The following is a 16,534-nucleotide window of genomic DNA, read 5'->3' as shown; positions in this document are numbered from 1 at the left end:
AGAACTAAGGAAAGTAAAGGCAGACAGTGGAAATTATAATGAGAAATAAGGAAATGGCAGAACTGTTAAGTAAATACTTTGTGGAAGACACAAATCTGGAAGTAGTGGAGAACAAAGTAGAGAGAACAAGGAGATTAAAGTATTGAGTATTCATAAAGAAGTAATACTGGATACCGACAGGACTAAAAGTCAACAAATGGCTCGGACATGATGGTCCACATTCAAGAATTTTAAAAACAGATGGCTGTAGAAGTAGTGGATGTGCTGGTTTTGAACTTCTCAAATTCTCTGGAATGGTACCTGTGGTTTAGAGCAAAACCACTCTTCCAGAAAGAGAGGAAACAGAGAATTATAGATCAGTTAGCCTGACATCAGTAGGAAGACAAATAATAGACTCTACCATTGTTATGGATGAGATAAAAAGGCATTTAGGAAATCATAATAGGATTGTGAGAATTTGGTGCAGTCTATGAAAGAGAATTCATCTTTGCTAAAATTCTTTGATGTTGTAATGAACCAGCTTTATAAAGGGGGACTGGTGGATGCAGTGCATTTGGATGGACGAGTGACTGACAGAAAGAAAACAGAATCGGAATAAAGAAGCTGTTTCACTCTGGGAGATTATAACTAGTGGGAAGCATAAGGATCAGTGTTGGATCTCAGCTGTTAATAGCTGGCAAGGTGGCTGAGAAAGATTGTTGAAGACGGAATATACAGTCGAGATATGTGACACTATCCACTTTGATAAGAAAAATAGAAAAGAATAATAACTTTTTAAATAATAAACAAAAGAGTGTTGGCATTCACAGAGACCTGGATGTACTTCTACATGAATCACAATAAGTTAACATGCAAATACTGTAAACAATTGGGGGAATATACACTGATCTCTTTGTATTAAAGGTTACTAGGGATGAAGTTTACTCCAATCATTCTGGGCCTTAGCACTGTGCACAATTTTAGGCTCCTGACCAAAAGACGGATATACTTGCTCTTGAGGGTACAAGGCATAAATTTACTAGACAAATTCCTGGAATAAGGGAATTGTTTTATGAAGAGAGATTGTGCTAACCAAGCTTATTTTCTGCAGAGATGACCTCGATGAAACCTATAAAATACTAATGGGATTTGACAGGGCAGCTATAGGGAGGACGTTTCCTCTGGCTAAGAAATTCATAATTGGAGATCAAAGTCTTTGAAGATTGGTGCATCCATTTGGAACTGAGGTGAGGAGGTATTTTCTCAAAAAGCTTTGAGCCTTTGGAATTCTGTACCTGAGAAAGCGGTAGATACTCAGTCATTGAACATATTCAAGATAGAGCTTTTGGATATTAAAAGAATGGAGGGATGTGCGGTTAGTGTGGTCAGCTGGAGATCAGGCAGACTAGCCAAGGTCATACTGCATGATGGATAGACTCAAGGCCATAAGGCCTAACCCTGCACCTATTTCTTATGTACTCATATAAATTACAAGCTGAGGAACTCTTTGTACCCTTCCCTAGCAAAAGTCTATCAGTCACAATGCCCAATGAGAATCCACAGCTTTTTGGAGAAGAAATTTTAGATTTTTACCACTCCTTTTGAGGAGTGTTTCCTAACTTCATCCCTAACAGCTTTGATCCAGTTTTAAAATTATGCCTCCTTGTTCTGAACTGTCCCATTCTAGCCACCCTATCAACTCTGAAAATGTTGATATGCTATCAACTTGGCTTAGGTGTATCTGAGACGTAGCAATGGTGGCAGTCTGTACCCTCTGCAGTCTGCAATCCCCTTTTCTGTAAGTGCAGTATTTGTGCAAGATATGACTTCACTGAACAATTTCCAAGCCATGTGTGACTATGACTGTTAATAGCTTTAGTAGGAGGACTCTGTCATGGAGAGACAACAGCACTATCGACAAATAATTGGATTGGAAAAATATCTTGAAATGAATATTTATAAATATGTGAAGCATGCAATGCTTGTATGTTAGAGTCCTCAAAAATGGAAGGATAGATCATCTTATTACATGCATTATTTTATATCTTGCTGGGAGCTGAAATGCTTTAACTGATGGTTCGTGTTCTGACTCATTCAATAACAATAATTAAACCATCAGGCTGTATGATGTTTTGGCTACTTTGAGAGGATATCAGCTCTTTTGTGATGTCTTACTGTTAGCAGGCTAGCTTTCACTGGAGTAAGCCTTTCTCACTTCATCTTCATTTCAGAGATATTTCTCTTCTGTTCAAGCCCTACCCCTCTTGAAATTGTCTCCCCTAATCTTATTTCACACATTTGCTGGGTCACGTTGCATACTTTGGTCCAATAGCCACTATGTGTGCATCAACCAAGACCCTTTACAACCTATTCAACTGCAGGGGAGTTACGAATGATGCTGATCCTGTACTTATCCAGGGCACTTTTGACTTGGAATAGTTAAACAGTTACTAGGACCAGAACCCCTGGCTAATTGCTTGTTGCACCCCCCCCCCCCCCCCCCCCCCCCCCCCCCCACACACACACACACACACACCCATTTCCAATGAAATAGAGATTAATTGCACCCATGCCCCTCTGTTGCCATAGATTCACACTGAATGGATTATAATCTGATCTGAACTTGGAAGCTTTCTAATGTACACATTTCAGTACCCAACTAGACAATACACAGAGGAAGCATTTTTTGACATTTTTAATCAACCAGTCTGCACTTAGTTTGGTTTACAGATGTCAAGGTGCCACTGCATAATACCTTCCCAGTGGATCCAAATGAATGTCAAAATGCAATCAGAGTCTGATCCTGCTACAGGATGTACAGGTACCGACTAACTGGTAGTGGAATACATTAAAATCTCAGGGTGTACCCTGTAGATCTACCCTGAACTGCACTGCCACGTAAACAGCAATGGTGAGACTTGATAGAGGACCTTCAACTGTGAGCTCCTATTTAATGCTCAATTGTTGTCAAACAGCTTGGAGGTCGAGGTGAATTGACATGTATGGCAAATAATAAGACAAAATGCCAAGCTCATTCTTTCAGGGCCCTTGCACCATAGCACCCTGTGGTGGTGCAACAGCACAATCATCTCTTTGGCAATTATTTGTTATTTAGCTGAAGGTATGGATGGATAGTAAAGTTTATAGTGTTACCCACCACACAAACAAGCAATTTAAATTAAAAAACATATTTGGCCAGAGAGAACCTCAGTCAGGACATGGATGTTTTAAAAGGCGAACTCCCTAATCCTATAGCATTGCCTGCATAATGTTGTTCCTCAAGCTGTCACAAATATCCTGCTTTTATTTTTGCTGCATGAATAGACTGTTCAGTTTCATTGCAAAACAAAACAATGATAGGATCCACAAGCCCTCGGTTTGCAACGCTGCATTCAGCCCAGGTTTTGGTTAATTTTCCAGCCAAGGTTATAGCCCGAGTCTCCAACACTCCGAGCTCAGACAGCAGCTCTCATCCCCCGGACCCACCTGTACGATGTCTGCTTCCTAATTCCCATTTCACTCAGCCGCTGCTCCAGACTCTGGGACCCGCTCAGCGACTGCTGGAGAGGGCTGTGGCCGGGCTCCGGTGTCTCCCAGCCGGCGGCCGCTGCTGCTTGCTCCCGCTGGCCGGCCCCCAGCCCCAGCCCGCTGGCCGCCGGAGAAGTCGCCCCGCTGCCCCGCTCCATCCCGGCTGGCCACTGCCCTGGCTCCACGGCAAGAGACTGAGCAGAGGCAATGGGCAGAGCGGCCGCTGCAAGCGCAGCTTCCATCAGCTAATGGCACAGGATTGTGGGAGAATCCCTGCTCCTCCTCCGGCAACACGGAGCACAGGCAGTGAGACAGGGGGCAGAGATAGGAGCAGATATAGGGAGATGGGGGGCACAGGCAGGGAGACAGGGGCAGAGATAGGAGCAGATATAGGGAGATGGGGGGCACAGGCAGGGAGACAGGGGGCAGAGATAGGAGCAGATATAGGGAGATAGGGGGGCACAGGCAGGGAGACAGGGGCAGAGCAAGGGAGATGGGGTCAGAGAGAGGGAGATAAGGAGATAAGCGGCAGAGACTGTGAGATAGAGGGTAGAGAGAGAGGTGGGGGCAAAGACAAGGAGATGGGGCAGAGACAGTGAGATATGACCAGATATCGGGAGATAAAGGGCAGAGACAGGGAGATGGGGAGTAGAGAAAGGTAGATAGAGAGTAGAGAGAGAAAGAGAGATGGGGGTAGAGACAAGCAGATGGGGCTAGAGAAAGGGAGATGGGGCAAAGACAGTGAGATAGGGGGTAGAGACAGGGAGATAGGGCAGAATCAGGTAGATAGAAAGAGAGAGAGAGAGAGAGAGATGGGGCAGACAATGGGAACAGGGGGCAAAGACAGGGGGACAGGAAGACAGGGAGCCAGGAGGCAGAGACAAGGACAGGAAACAAAGAACAGAGGCAGTGTCTGGACTGAGGTGAAGATGAAGTTACAAGGTGCTTTCCATCAGGACCATCCCACCAGCATCAGGGAAAAGAAATGCTAGAACCATAGACACTTTGTTATTAATAGCAATGAGCTTGCCCAGCACCCAGCAAGAATCCCACACAATCAAGCAATAGAAACCATAGCAACATCCACTGCAACCATCAGCAGGCTACAGCAGCCTTGCACTCAGCAACAACAGCCAGCATCCCAACAGGAATAGCAACATCCCAGCAACAGTAAGCTCAGTTGTTATTATCCAATAGTAGATATTAAGGCTGCCAGCTGCAAAACGTAGATCCCAGCACCACATCCAATGCTAACAGTGTCCAGAACCACTGATGATATGCAATAGGCGGGACATCTCCCCGCCTCTAGCAATAGCAATGTCTGGAGGCACCACTGCTCCGACTGTAGTACAAGTCTGTTATAAAAATATAAGTATCAAGATGTTCACAGGACAGATCAGAACTTGCTGAGTCTGGTCTCTGCTGAACCAGTGTCTGGGATAACAGGAGGGAGACCTGAGCAAGCTAACAGTGTATAAACAGACTAGATGTGGTTTTACATCAAAAGTGTGAAACATTTTCAGATGTTCTGAAAGGTGCTATATGAATACAAGTCTTTTTCTGTTCCTTGAGAGCTACAGTTCTTTTAGAACTGTAATGCCTGTGCAAGCAGAACAGTAACAACACCTGAAACAATATAAGGGTGAAGACATAATTTCTTCACCCTTAAAGGATAGGTCATGCCTCATGAACCTTATTGAGTTCTTTGAGAAGCTGACCAAACAGGTGGATGAAGGTAAAGCAGTTGATGTGTGTATATGGATTTCAGTAAAGCATTTGATAAGATTCCCTATGGTAGGCTACTGCAGAAAATACGGACGCACAGGATTGAGGGTGACTTAGTGGTTTGGATCAGAAATTGGCTAGCTGAAAGAGACAGAGGGTGACGGTTGATGGGAAATGTTCATCCTGGAGTTCCATTACTAATGGTGTACTATAAGGATCTGTTTTGGGGCCATTGCTGTCTGTCATTCTTTTATAATGACCTAGATGAGGGCGTAGAAAGATGGTTTAATAAATTTGCAGATGACGCTAAGGTCGGTGGAGTTGTCAATAGTGCTGAAGGATGTTGCAGGTTACACAGGGACATAGATAAGCTGCAGAGCTGGGATGAGAGGTGGAAAATGGAGTTTAATGTGGAAAGGTGTGAGGTGATTCACTTTGGAAGAAGCGACAGGAATAAGGACGACTGGGCTAATGGTAAGATTCTTGGTCATGTTGATGAGCATAGAAATCTCAATGTCCATGTACATAGATCCCTGAAAGTGCCACCCAAGTTGATAGGGCCACCCAAGTTGTAGAAGGCATACAATGTGTTAGCTTTTATTGGTAGAGGAATTGAATTTCGGAGCCATGAGGTCATGTTACAGCTGTACAAAACTCTGGTGCGGTCGCACTTAGAATATGGCGTACAGTTCTGGTCACTGCATTATATGAAGAATGTGAAAGCTTTGGGAAGTGTTCAGAGGAGATTTACTAGGATGTTGCCTGATATGGAGGGAAGGTCTTACGAGGAAAGGCTGAGGGACTTGAGGCTGTTTTTGTTAGCGAGAAGAAGGTTGAGAGGTGACTTAATTGAGACATACAAGATAATCAGAGGGTTAGATAGAGTGGACAGTGAGAGCCTTTTTCCTCGGATGGTGATGACCCGCATAAGAGGACATATATTTAAATTGAGGGGTGATAGATATGGGACAGATGTCAGAGGTAGTCAGAGTAGGGGCGTGGAATGCCCTGCCTGCAACAATAGTAGATTCACCAACTTTCAGGGCATTTAAACGGTCATTGGATAGACGTGTGGATGATAGTGGAATTGTGTAGGATAGATGGGCTTCAGATTAATTTAAAGGTCAGCGCAACATCGAGGACCAAAGGGCCAGTATTGCTCTGTAATGATCTATGTTCTTGCTGCATTACCTTTCAGGGATTTGGAAGAAATATCTGAACTACGTGTTATTCATGTTTTAAAATAGAATGCATAGCTCTATGCAAGGAGCAGGTGGTTGGGGCCAAGTTTGGTGTTTCCTTAAATCTCAATCCACACTTTGTGTTTCAGTGTTTAGAATGCAATTTTTACATCATGGAGAGATGCAGAGTCAACCTCCTGTGTAGGGTCAGCAACCAACAACTGAACTGTTCTTGGATATGCAGCTGAAAGTAGGAAACTCCCTGTGAACAGCATACAGGTAAAAATGTAAAACAAATTTAAGATTTCTTGGAGACCTTCAGTGATTTGACCAAATGAGACCTAAGCCAGCAGTCTCTGAGCAAAAGTGATCACCAACATCCATTAACAAGAAGTAGATAAGAGTGCCAACAGCAAAAAGCAGACCCCAGCACTCCATCCAACACAGCACTCTGGGTTTGCACACACATTGTTTGGCATCTTGGGGCAGCGCTTCCCAAATATTTTTTCCTGTTGTAATTCCATTTTCAGGCTTGAACGTTGTCATGACTCCTCAGTGAGATTGGAGGGTAAGGGAGTGGGTGCGTGCTGTGAGAGTAGAGACCTTTTTGTCAGAGGTATATAGTTGCACTCCTGCATTGAGTAGCCATTGTTGCTTCAGAGTTCACAACCCCAAATGGGATCCCTATGAAGTTTTGCAAAAATATCTTAGGGACTTTGAAATAAGCAGTCACTTTCCAGCTGATACACACTGGAGAGGCCTTTACACAGGCAGCCGGAGTGTTATGGAAACAAGGGCCAGGTGTCAGCCAGGTCCAGGTGATTGTGGTGGATGCTAAATGTGGCAAGGTAACTTCATTTGCAGAAAAAAATGAATGCATCTTTTCACGTGCAGTTTTACTCTCCTGATATTGAACAGTGCTGTTATACAAAACGTTTATTTTCTCAACAGATCTCATCTAGACTAAGTCTGCTTTTCCAGCAGCGTAAGTAGTGAAAGATAGGAGGCATTCTTTCTTTGTTATTGGTTGGTGGGTAGAAACACTTTCAGCCCACTTGACAGTCATTTTCTCAAGGTCAGTGTGTATTTGTACAGCAGCCATACAACAGCACTTCATATAAAAAAGACTATCATTGTAATTTGACTGTGAAAGGTTATCCAATTTGGCAGCATTCACCGAGATGCCAAGGATGAAGAATAGATAGTCAGGTGGATCTCAGAAGTAGAAGACACTTTAAATTTGAGAAATTTAGATCTTACCACACAGTCTGATTAATTAAATCAATTCACTGGCAATTTTCTTTTGGCCTAATTTTATTAAAATAAATTGAATCCCATCTATTTTTATGGAAATAGTTCAAGCTTCCTTTGGGCCTAACTAGCATGCTTAGTTCCTGGAGATTTAGGAGGACATGACAATTTTTAGTAGCAGGCAGAGCCATTAAAACCAACATACCCATTATGACAACTCTTAATCCCTGCTCTCTTCAGACATGAATTAATTTATTTCTCAAGTCTATTTATACAGTGCCCTTTTAAAGCTATTTTTAAAATCAATCATCCTTTAACTTCCAAACAATAAACTGTGGATGCTGAAAATCTGAAACAAAATCAGAGAACTTGACAGATCTGGCAGCATTTGTGGAGAGGAAGCAGTCAATGCTTTGGGTCCAGAGGCCCTTCCTCAAAACTGAGTTTTTTTAGTTCTGAAGAAGGGGCACTAAACTTGAAACATTGACTACTTTCTCTCCACAGATCCTTTAAGTTTGCAGATGGTAGAGGGACATAGGTAGAGGGACAGGCAGCATTGAAGAGGTGGGGAGGCTGCGGTGGGATTTGGACAGGTTAGGAGAGTGAGGAAAGAAGTGGCAGATAGAGTACAATGTGGGCAAGTGTGAGATCATGCACTTTGGTAGGAAGAATAGAGGCATAGACTATTTTCTAAATGGGCAGAAAATTCAAAATTCTGTAGTGTAAGGAGACTTGGGAGTTCTAGTCCAGAAGTCTCAAGGTAAACTTGCAGGATGAGTCAGTAGTTAGGAAGGCAAATACAATGATGGCATTTATTTTGAGAGGACTTGAATATAAAAGCAGGGGTGTAGTTCTAAGGCTCTGGTCAGACTACATTTGGAGTATTGTGCACAGTTTTATACCCCATATCTTAGGAAGGTTGTACGGGCCCTGGAGCGTGTTCATTGGAAGTTCACAGGAATGGTCGCAGGAATAAAAAGCTTAACATAGGAGGAATGTTTGAGGACTCTGGGTATATACTCGATGAAGTTGGGGGGGGGGGGGTGATCTAATTGAAACATACAGAATACTGAATGGCCTGGACAGAGTAAACGTTGGGAAAATATTTACATTGGTAGGAGATTCTAAGGCACAGCCCTACAGTAAAGACTAGAGTTTAAGACTCTGGTGTAAAATGTCTTAAAATTAAGTCTGCTATTAACCTAGTATTTTCCATTTGCTATGACGTAATGCCATTTTTTTCATTTATTTCCTAGTGTGCTACCATGGCTGTTTCCTTCCTAATGTCCTAATGTTTGCCTCATATGCTGCTTTCACTTTTGCCTTTTATTGTCTGTTTCTCCATGCATTTACTTTTTGCTCTCAATTGTTTTGTTTCTCCCTTTGCCTTCTCTTTCTGCCAAGGTGACAGTGCTGAGCTCAATTCTTCCCCTCCCAGTGGTGGATGCTTTCCTGATGTGCAACAACAAAAGAAAAGTTGAACAAATGAATCTAAGCAATGTCTAAGCAATGTATTTTACTAAGGAAAATATTTATTTGTGATGGAAAGAAGCATAACATACAATTTATATGTATAAAGACAGTTATTATAAAAGAAAAATGTTTCCATATAGAATAAAATATAAACTTTTCTACTCCAGAAAGACAAGATTAATGCTGATGCATTCAGTTAACCATTCCACATATATCATGTTGTGATATACAAAAACGGGCTAGTAAAATCACGCATTCTTCAGCCAGTTAGAGTGGGGAAATACAACATTGGACCACTGTTAAGACTGCCACAAATATTGCTCTGATGTTTTCAATCATCAGAACCAGAATGAAAATATAAGTGATCTGACATCCAACTTGATTTACTAAGGACTAATTCAAACAGAGAAAGGAACAGCAGTTTAAATAGGAGCTAGTACTTGGATCAGGTTCATAGTTGACAAAATTTTTGCATGTAACAAAAATGAATGGGAATGACAATGAGAACTTTGGAGGCAGATATCCGATGTTGAAATGTTGTTGCATGTAAGTAACTTGAATATTTATTTACAATCAGCTGTGATCAAATTGCACTCTTTGAAGCTTATTGACAAGTACTTCAAAATCTTTTAGTATTACATCTCTCAGGACACCTGGAAAATGCAGAAAGAGGGTCAAGGATCTGGTGTACAACAGGCCAGCAGTCTATACTGGATATAATGAGGTGACTGAAGTAAACAAACCAATCATTCTCATTTTAACTCACTCAATGTAATTTTGTACAATGTAGTGCACTCACTCCTTTGGATTGAACGATTTTGCATGCTCATAACAAGCTCCTTATTAAAAAAAAAACATTGCTTATAACTTTGGTACATGATAATGTTTAAACATTTTATGGCCTTCATTTACTGCAAAATAAATCAAATGGTTCTTGGGAGAAAGAGTGGCATTATATGATCATGCAGCACAATTACTGAAGAGATAAAAGTGTTTAAAAATGCTGGGAAACAAATAAACAAAATAATGGAATAATACAATAAGCCAGTCATTCATTTGCTGACTAATCTCTAAAATATATGCCTGGTACTTGTTTTCTACATATTAGATACTGAGATAAATTGCTCACTAACGCATTTGGGGATAAAGTTATCAAGACAGAGACGTTGCAAGTGAGTTTCTGAAGGTTTTCTGAGCTCATTGTTTGAGTAAATTCATAACTGTTCTCAAAGATTAAGGCACTGGAAACAGCAAATCTACACAAACATCTTTACAATGTGGCTAAGCATAGCAACCAGAGCTCGTATGCTTTCGACACTTTTAGTCAGTTTTTAAAATAATTCATTAGAGACTCAGGTGGGGGTACGGGCAGGAGATAAACATATACTTACTTTGGAGGTAGTAATCATTAGATTACAAACATAGGATTTAGGAGCAGCAATAGGCTATACAGCCCCACTAGACTGATGAGCTGATCAAGGCTAACTTGATTGTAATGTCAAATCCATATTCCTACAGACCAGAGAAACCCTTCATTCCTTTGCTTAACAAATAAATCTACCTCTGTCTTAAACATATTCAAGGAGTCTGCTTCCAATACTTTTCAGGGACTGTTCCAAAGGTACTCAACCCAATAAGAAATACTGAAATTAGGCAATTTTTGTTTAAGTGTGTTACGCCTAGTACCAGATTTTCCATAAGAGGAAATATCCTCTGCACATCTACCCTCTGAAGATCCTTCAGGACTGGTCTCTGGGATGATTGTCCTGTGAAACAGGGGCTCTCTCTCAAGTAAACTGGGTTGACATGCTCTGGAGCTTGGTAAAATGAAAGGTGATATCCTTGAAACATTCAAGTTTCTACAGGAGTTGAACAGGATACATACTGAGTTGTTGTTCCCACTAGCTGGACAGCCTTGACCATGGGGCACAGTTTCAAAATAAAGCAATGATCACTTTAGGACTGAGTTACAGAAAGACTGCTTCACCGAAAGGGTTTTGAATTTTCGTTTTCTTGGGTAAACAAGATTTATGGGGAGTTGTAGGTAATTGGAGTTGAGGCCGAATATCAAACATGAAGTGATAATGCAGGCTCGTTTAGCCTTTTAGGTTCTTATATTCACTGAAACCTTACCTTCCTTGGATGTCTGTTCAAAGCTTCATTATTTTAACATTTCATCATTGCATTTGGAATAATTTTTAAAATTATTTTGCAAAGCAGTACACTTTTAAGTTCTAAATACACATGCTAACAGTAGCTTACAGTTTAGATACAAATTGTATAATTCAAAAATTTAAGTAAATTACAATATACTGTGGCGTCAATCTCTGTTCAGTCCTAATAACATATCTGAATGAGCCCTTTATCCAACTATAACTTCCCTTACGCATTTAAAAGAAATATTGCTCTAAACCTTTACTGTTAAAACTTGTTCCATTAATCATTTCAAACAGTTTGAATTAACTTTTCACTATAAATTTAATGGAGGTCAAGTGTTAACTAACTTGCTTTTGGACACTATCACCACAAATGTGAAGCTTAATTCAAAATCATTTTACTATGTAATTCCTTGAATGATAATTAAGTGGTTCCATTTTACAAAACTGCCAATTGTAAACAACATTAAGGGGCAGAAGGAAAAGTCACACAGGCATTGGATATTTTAAACATTAGGAGTGAGAGTTCAACACCAATAAATTCTACACAGTAAAGCTAAAGGGTGGGGAAAGGGACTGTTGTAGTTGCAGCTTATAAGGAACAACAGAAAATTTCATAGCAGCAAGGACCACACACTAATAAAACAGGAAAATAAGAAAACAAAATTACAGCTAGAAACAAGACTATGTTTTTCTCTTGTATGCTGTCAGAGCATGAGTAAGGTGCCTTAAGAGCCAGCTCTGATATAGATTTTTCGCTATCTCCTGAATCTGTCCATAGAACTCAGTAAATAAATCCAAGCACTGTCTTATTAAAATATCAAATACTGACAGTCTCAATAATCAAACCAAGATTTCCCTGACCCTTCAGGTCAGATACATTGCTAAAAATGTCAAATGCACCGACTGAAATTCCATCCAATAACCTTTAATAACTATGCACCATTATTAAGCAGGTGTTAGCAAGGTGACAATATCTGCTAACAGAAGGTCAAAATTAAGTCACCCGTCTGTAACATATTGGCTGAGTAGGTCTGCAGTACTTCAAAACACTTCTGAACAACTAGCTACCCTGGTTTACGAATAGATTCTAGAGTACAGTTCTCTCTAGGAATTAAGTTTCTTCATACTTAACTTTGGAGAATCCTAAATCCTAGCATTGTTACAAGCTCAGGGAGTGAAGACTACCAACTTTCTTTGCAAGTAGGCTCCCCAAAAATAGCATAAGCCTCAATTCTTGCTAAGATACAACTAAGGTTGCTAGACTTTAAGGGGATGGACCTGTCACTCCATATCAGACTGACAGGAGCCTTAAGTGAGACAAAAGCAAAGTACAGTAGTTCCTGGGAATCTGAAGAAAAAAACAGAACATCTGGAAATACACAGTAGGTCTGACAGCATCTGTGGAGAGGAAACTTAAGTTAATAGGCCTGATTTTAAATAAATATATTCAAAACTCATTCACTTAATTATTGAAATCAGATCCAATGTTTCACTTCAGTGACTCATTAGAAAGGTTAATTCTGCTTCTCTCTCCACGGATGTGGCCAGATCTACTGAGTATTTCCAGCATTAGCTGTTATAATTCAAGTATCTCTAAGCATGTGGGTTTTTCATGTATCTCTTATTAGACTATTATGGAAATACCTTTCTTCATGTCAAGTGTATTCTATGTTTGCAGGAGGCTCAGTATTCAACGGTGGGAGATGGAGAATATATCAGGCATGAAACCAGTGAATTAGATTGGAAATAAAAGTCAGGTCACCAGCAATTGTTGTCTTAATAACATCAGCTAGACATTGATGCAAATGGTGATTTGAACAATTGAAATTACCTCTCTTAAGTTCCCATTTCTAGACTAAGCTAATTTCGACTGAAGGATCCTGAGGATCATTACGAAGGCAGTGGGCAGAGGCCCAAAACGCGGGTGCAGCCCTACAACAACCACTTCTGAGAGCCCTAACTTGATTCACTGAATCACTGTAGCAAAGAAAAAGGTTGCTCGACCCATCATGGCTGTGCTGACCCAATTAAGGAGCCACTCATACACAGCCACTCTCCTAACATTCTTGCAGTTTCCCCTTCAGACATTTAGAAGATATCTCGTGACTGTGCCTACCAAAAAGCAGAGAACCAGGCCTAATCAGGAAGCCTAGTCCTCCCAAACACAAGGAGGCTACCAGCTTCTATTCAGCTACCTCTCACCCCATCCTACTTGTGGAATGTCAGTCTCGGTGGAATGAAGCCCTTTAATGGTCCTCTTTAATTTGTCTCCAAGAAGGCAGGCTGTCTTTGATCTGCATCTCTAGTCTCCCCATAGACGGAGGTAAACAGACTCACATTTACATGGCACTAGTGATGACAATCAGGTGTCTCTGAACGCTTTACAGCCAATGCGATTGCTCAGAGGTCTGCTTTTGTACCAGAGTCTGAACTGTTCCAACACGAGATGACCTTTTGTCCCTGTACTTCAAAAGGTCCCTTGCTGTGGCTACTGCTTCCCAGGTGTGCAACAGCATGCAGGTCAGGGAGGAGAGGCCTGTTAGATTAGATTACATTACATTACAGTGTGGAAACAGGCCCTTCAGCCCAACAAGTCCACACCAACCCGCCGAAGCGTAACCCACCCATACCCCTACATTTACCCCTTACCTAACACTATGGGCAATTTAGCATGCCAATTCACCTGACCTGCACATCTTTGGACTGTGGGAGGAAACCGGAGCACCCGGGGGAAACCCACGCAGACACGGGGAGAACGTGCAAACTCCACACAGTCAGCCGCCTGAGGCGGGAATTGAACCTGGGTCTCTGGCGCTGTGAGGCAGCAGTGCTAACCACCGTGCCGCCCACTGCAGCACTCACCAACTAAGGAATGATGTACAATAATAAACTGTAGCCAAGTCAGAGGGGATGGGCAGCAGCAATGGGTCATCCTATCTGGATTAGTCCACTCCCTCAATTTCCAAGTCGGGAAACTGTACCCACAACAAAAAGATCCTATTGGGCCAGTCCTGCATTCTATGATGGTGCTGTCAAACTGTTCCTAATAGATTCACTGATTCATACCGATATTGGTCATTGAAGATCATTTCCAGGTTGACAACCAGAGGACACAGCTTAAAAATACGGGGCAGACTATTTAGGACAGAGATGAGGAGAAACTTCTTCACCCAGAGAGTGGTGGCTGTGTGGAATGCTCTGCCCCAGAGGGCAGTGGAGGCCCAGTCTCTGGATTCATTTAAGAAAGAGTTGGATAGAGCTCTCAAGGATTGTGGAATCAAGGGTTATGGAGATAAGGCAGGAACAGGATACTGATTAAGGATGATCAGCCATTATCATATTGAATGGTGGTGCAGGCTCGAAGGGCAGAATGGCCTACTCTTGCACCTATTGTCTATTGACAAGTGCCAGCAATAACAATCTTCGCATTAGCTTTATTATCACATTCGTGTGTGCCTATGTACAGCAGCAGATGGGTCAAAGGCCTCTTAGGGCCATCTTATGTTGGGTTTCTGTACTGGTCACCCTACTTCCTCTATGAATTTTATGGACCCTCTTCATCTACCAGCCTGCTCCCATAGCCTAATGTAATTCTAGCAGTATAGCAACTGACCCTATTTTATGGCCATTTCTCTTTAATTGGACATCTTGAGTCTGTAACACTAAATTCTGTTTCTCAATCTCTGGTCACCATTTTTTGTTAATAAATTCATTGACTCACTCAACAACAAGGTTGCAGGCTTGCATAACACGAGGAACAGAGTTAACCTGGTTTCAGTAATGATTAGCTGGCACATTTTAGAGTTTATTTCTGTTGTAGTGCAGACGTAAAAAAACACAAATGATCTTGCTCGAACAGTGTGTAAACACTAGTACCATCTAATAGCACTATGGCAACAAAGAACTTTAGAGCACATGTAACTCATTGGGACAAGTTTTGGCTCTTCATCATATCAATGATAAAATACACACTATGGTCACTGTGGTCATCCAATGGTGGGAGGCTGAGGGTGGGAGGGGGGGGGGAATGTTAGCTGAAAAACACTGATCCTTCAATAAAAAAAAAAGCCGTTCATGGGTGCCATTAACCTCCTTATGCTTTGCTGAAACAAAACTTCAATCTTTGCCCAGTAGAAGCAAGACTAATCTTTAAAGAACCAACAAGGCATCCAAACATTAAAGCCACAGTAAACATTTACAATAAAATTCTGGTTAGATCTGTCAGCAAAAGGTTAAAATTGGAAACAACTATATTTGAATGCAGTGCAGACTTGTTTTGTATTTTTATTAAAAGTCAAATGCAAAAACTTGATAAAAGATTATTTACTATGACCCAAGAACGAAGACACCAAATCTACTCGTAACAAAACTGAAACCTCCTCAAAAACAGTCAGCTGTAGAAGACAGCTGGTTACCCCTACTACCCAGTATTTGAGAAAGGAAGGCACCTGAGGGACTGAGGTTATGAAGAGGAAAAGGAGGGTGAACCACCCTCCCTTGGTGTGAATCTGTTAAAGGACCAACGACCAGCGATTCTGCTCAGTTGTTTTACAACCTTTTAAGAATGAGTAGAGAAATGAGTTGAATTGACAGCCTATTTTGACCAACTACATGAAGTTCAGGTTAATCTTTTCTGCTGGTTCTGAAACCTAGAACTTGAGCCCAGACTGAGATTCATCCCTTACATATACTTAAAACTGTCTGGCTATCTAGCTATTTTAATTTTAAACAAAGAATCAATGCAGGAATGAAGACTTGTGTTATATAACTCAAGTTCTCAACACATTTATACTTATTAATTTATATAAATTAATATTCAGTAAGCATGTTTGTAATAAAGTAGTACAGGGAAAAACACAAAGTTATCTGATCTCCTTCTAAGATGGCTATTGATGATCAGACCGGGTGGGATTGTATACAAAGGGACTGCATTCATTGCATAAACACCACTTTATGGTTCTTTAGGATGTTGTGTTGACTCTTCTGTCAATTTCCACAGTGGTTCCATTCATCCCTACGCTTGGGAGGCTCCTGAAGGGAAAGCAAGATGCAAAATGTAGAAATTAACACATACATTTGCATGTTTAAAAAAACCCCAAAATTTAACTGGAATAAATAAATAGTTACCATGTTGCCAATGAGTAAGTAGCACAGAAGTGCAGTTGGGAACAGATGGACAGGCAGAAAGCGCTCAGAAAATTCACTACAATGGAAAAACAACTTGGTGACACCATTGTG

The 16,534-nt window shown here is 41.2% G+C and overlaps 2 protein-coding genes across 8 annotated transcripts in view; both read right to left on the bottom strand.

The window, feature by feature from the left end:
• The window catches only part of dgki (diacylglycerol kinase, iota), a 254,803-nt gene extending 250,866 nt beyond the window's left edge, over positions 1-3,937 (bottom strand). For all 6 annotated transcript variants that reach the window (XM_043708940.2, XM_087997517.1, XM_043708943.2 and 3 more), the window contains exon 1: positions 3,466-3,937. In XM_043708940.2, the coding sequence (XP_043564875.1) occupies positions 3,466-3,749 (284 nt within the window). In that variant the 5' untranslated portion in view covers positions 3,750-3,937. The remainder of the gene's footprint in view (positions 1-3,465) is intronic.
• Positions 3,938-9,176: 5,239 nt separating this feature from the next.
• The window catches only part of creb3l2 (cAMP responsive element binding protein 3-like 2), a 100,503-nt gene continuing 93,145 nt past the window's right edge, over positions 9,177-16,534 (bottom strand). For both annotated transcript variants that reach the window (XM_087997516.1, XM_043708944.2), the window contains exon 12: positions 9,177-16,327. In XM_087997516.1, coding sequence (XP_087853642.1) covers positions 16,258-16,327 — 70 coding nt within the window. In that variant the 3' untranslated portion in view covers positions 9,177-16,257. The remainder of the gene's footprint in view (positions 16,328-16,534) is intronic.

This window comes from Chiloscyllium plagiosum, unplaced genomic scaffold (assembly GCF_037043375.1).
Source record: "Chiloscyllium plagiosum isolate Xiang-an unplaced genomic scaffold, Cpla_swu_hap1 HiC_scaffold_19, whole genome shotgun sequence".
Taxonomy (NCBI): domain Eukaryota; kingdom Metazoa; phylum Chordata; class Chondrichthyes; order Orectolobiformes; family Hemiscylliidae; genus Chiloscyllium; species Chiloscyllium plagiosum.
The sequence above is the reverse complement of the archived record's forward strand: the minus strand, read 5'-3'. Positions and strand labels throughout refer to the sequence as shown.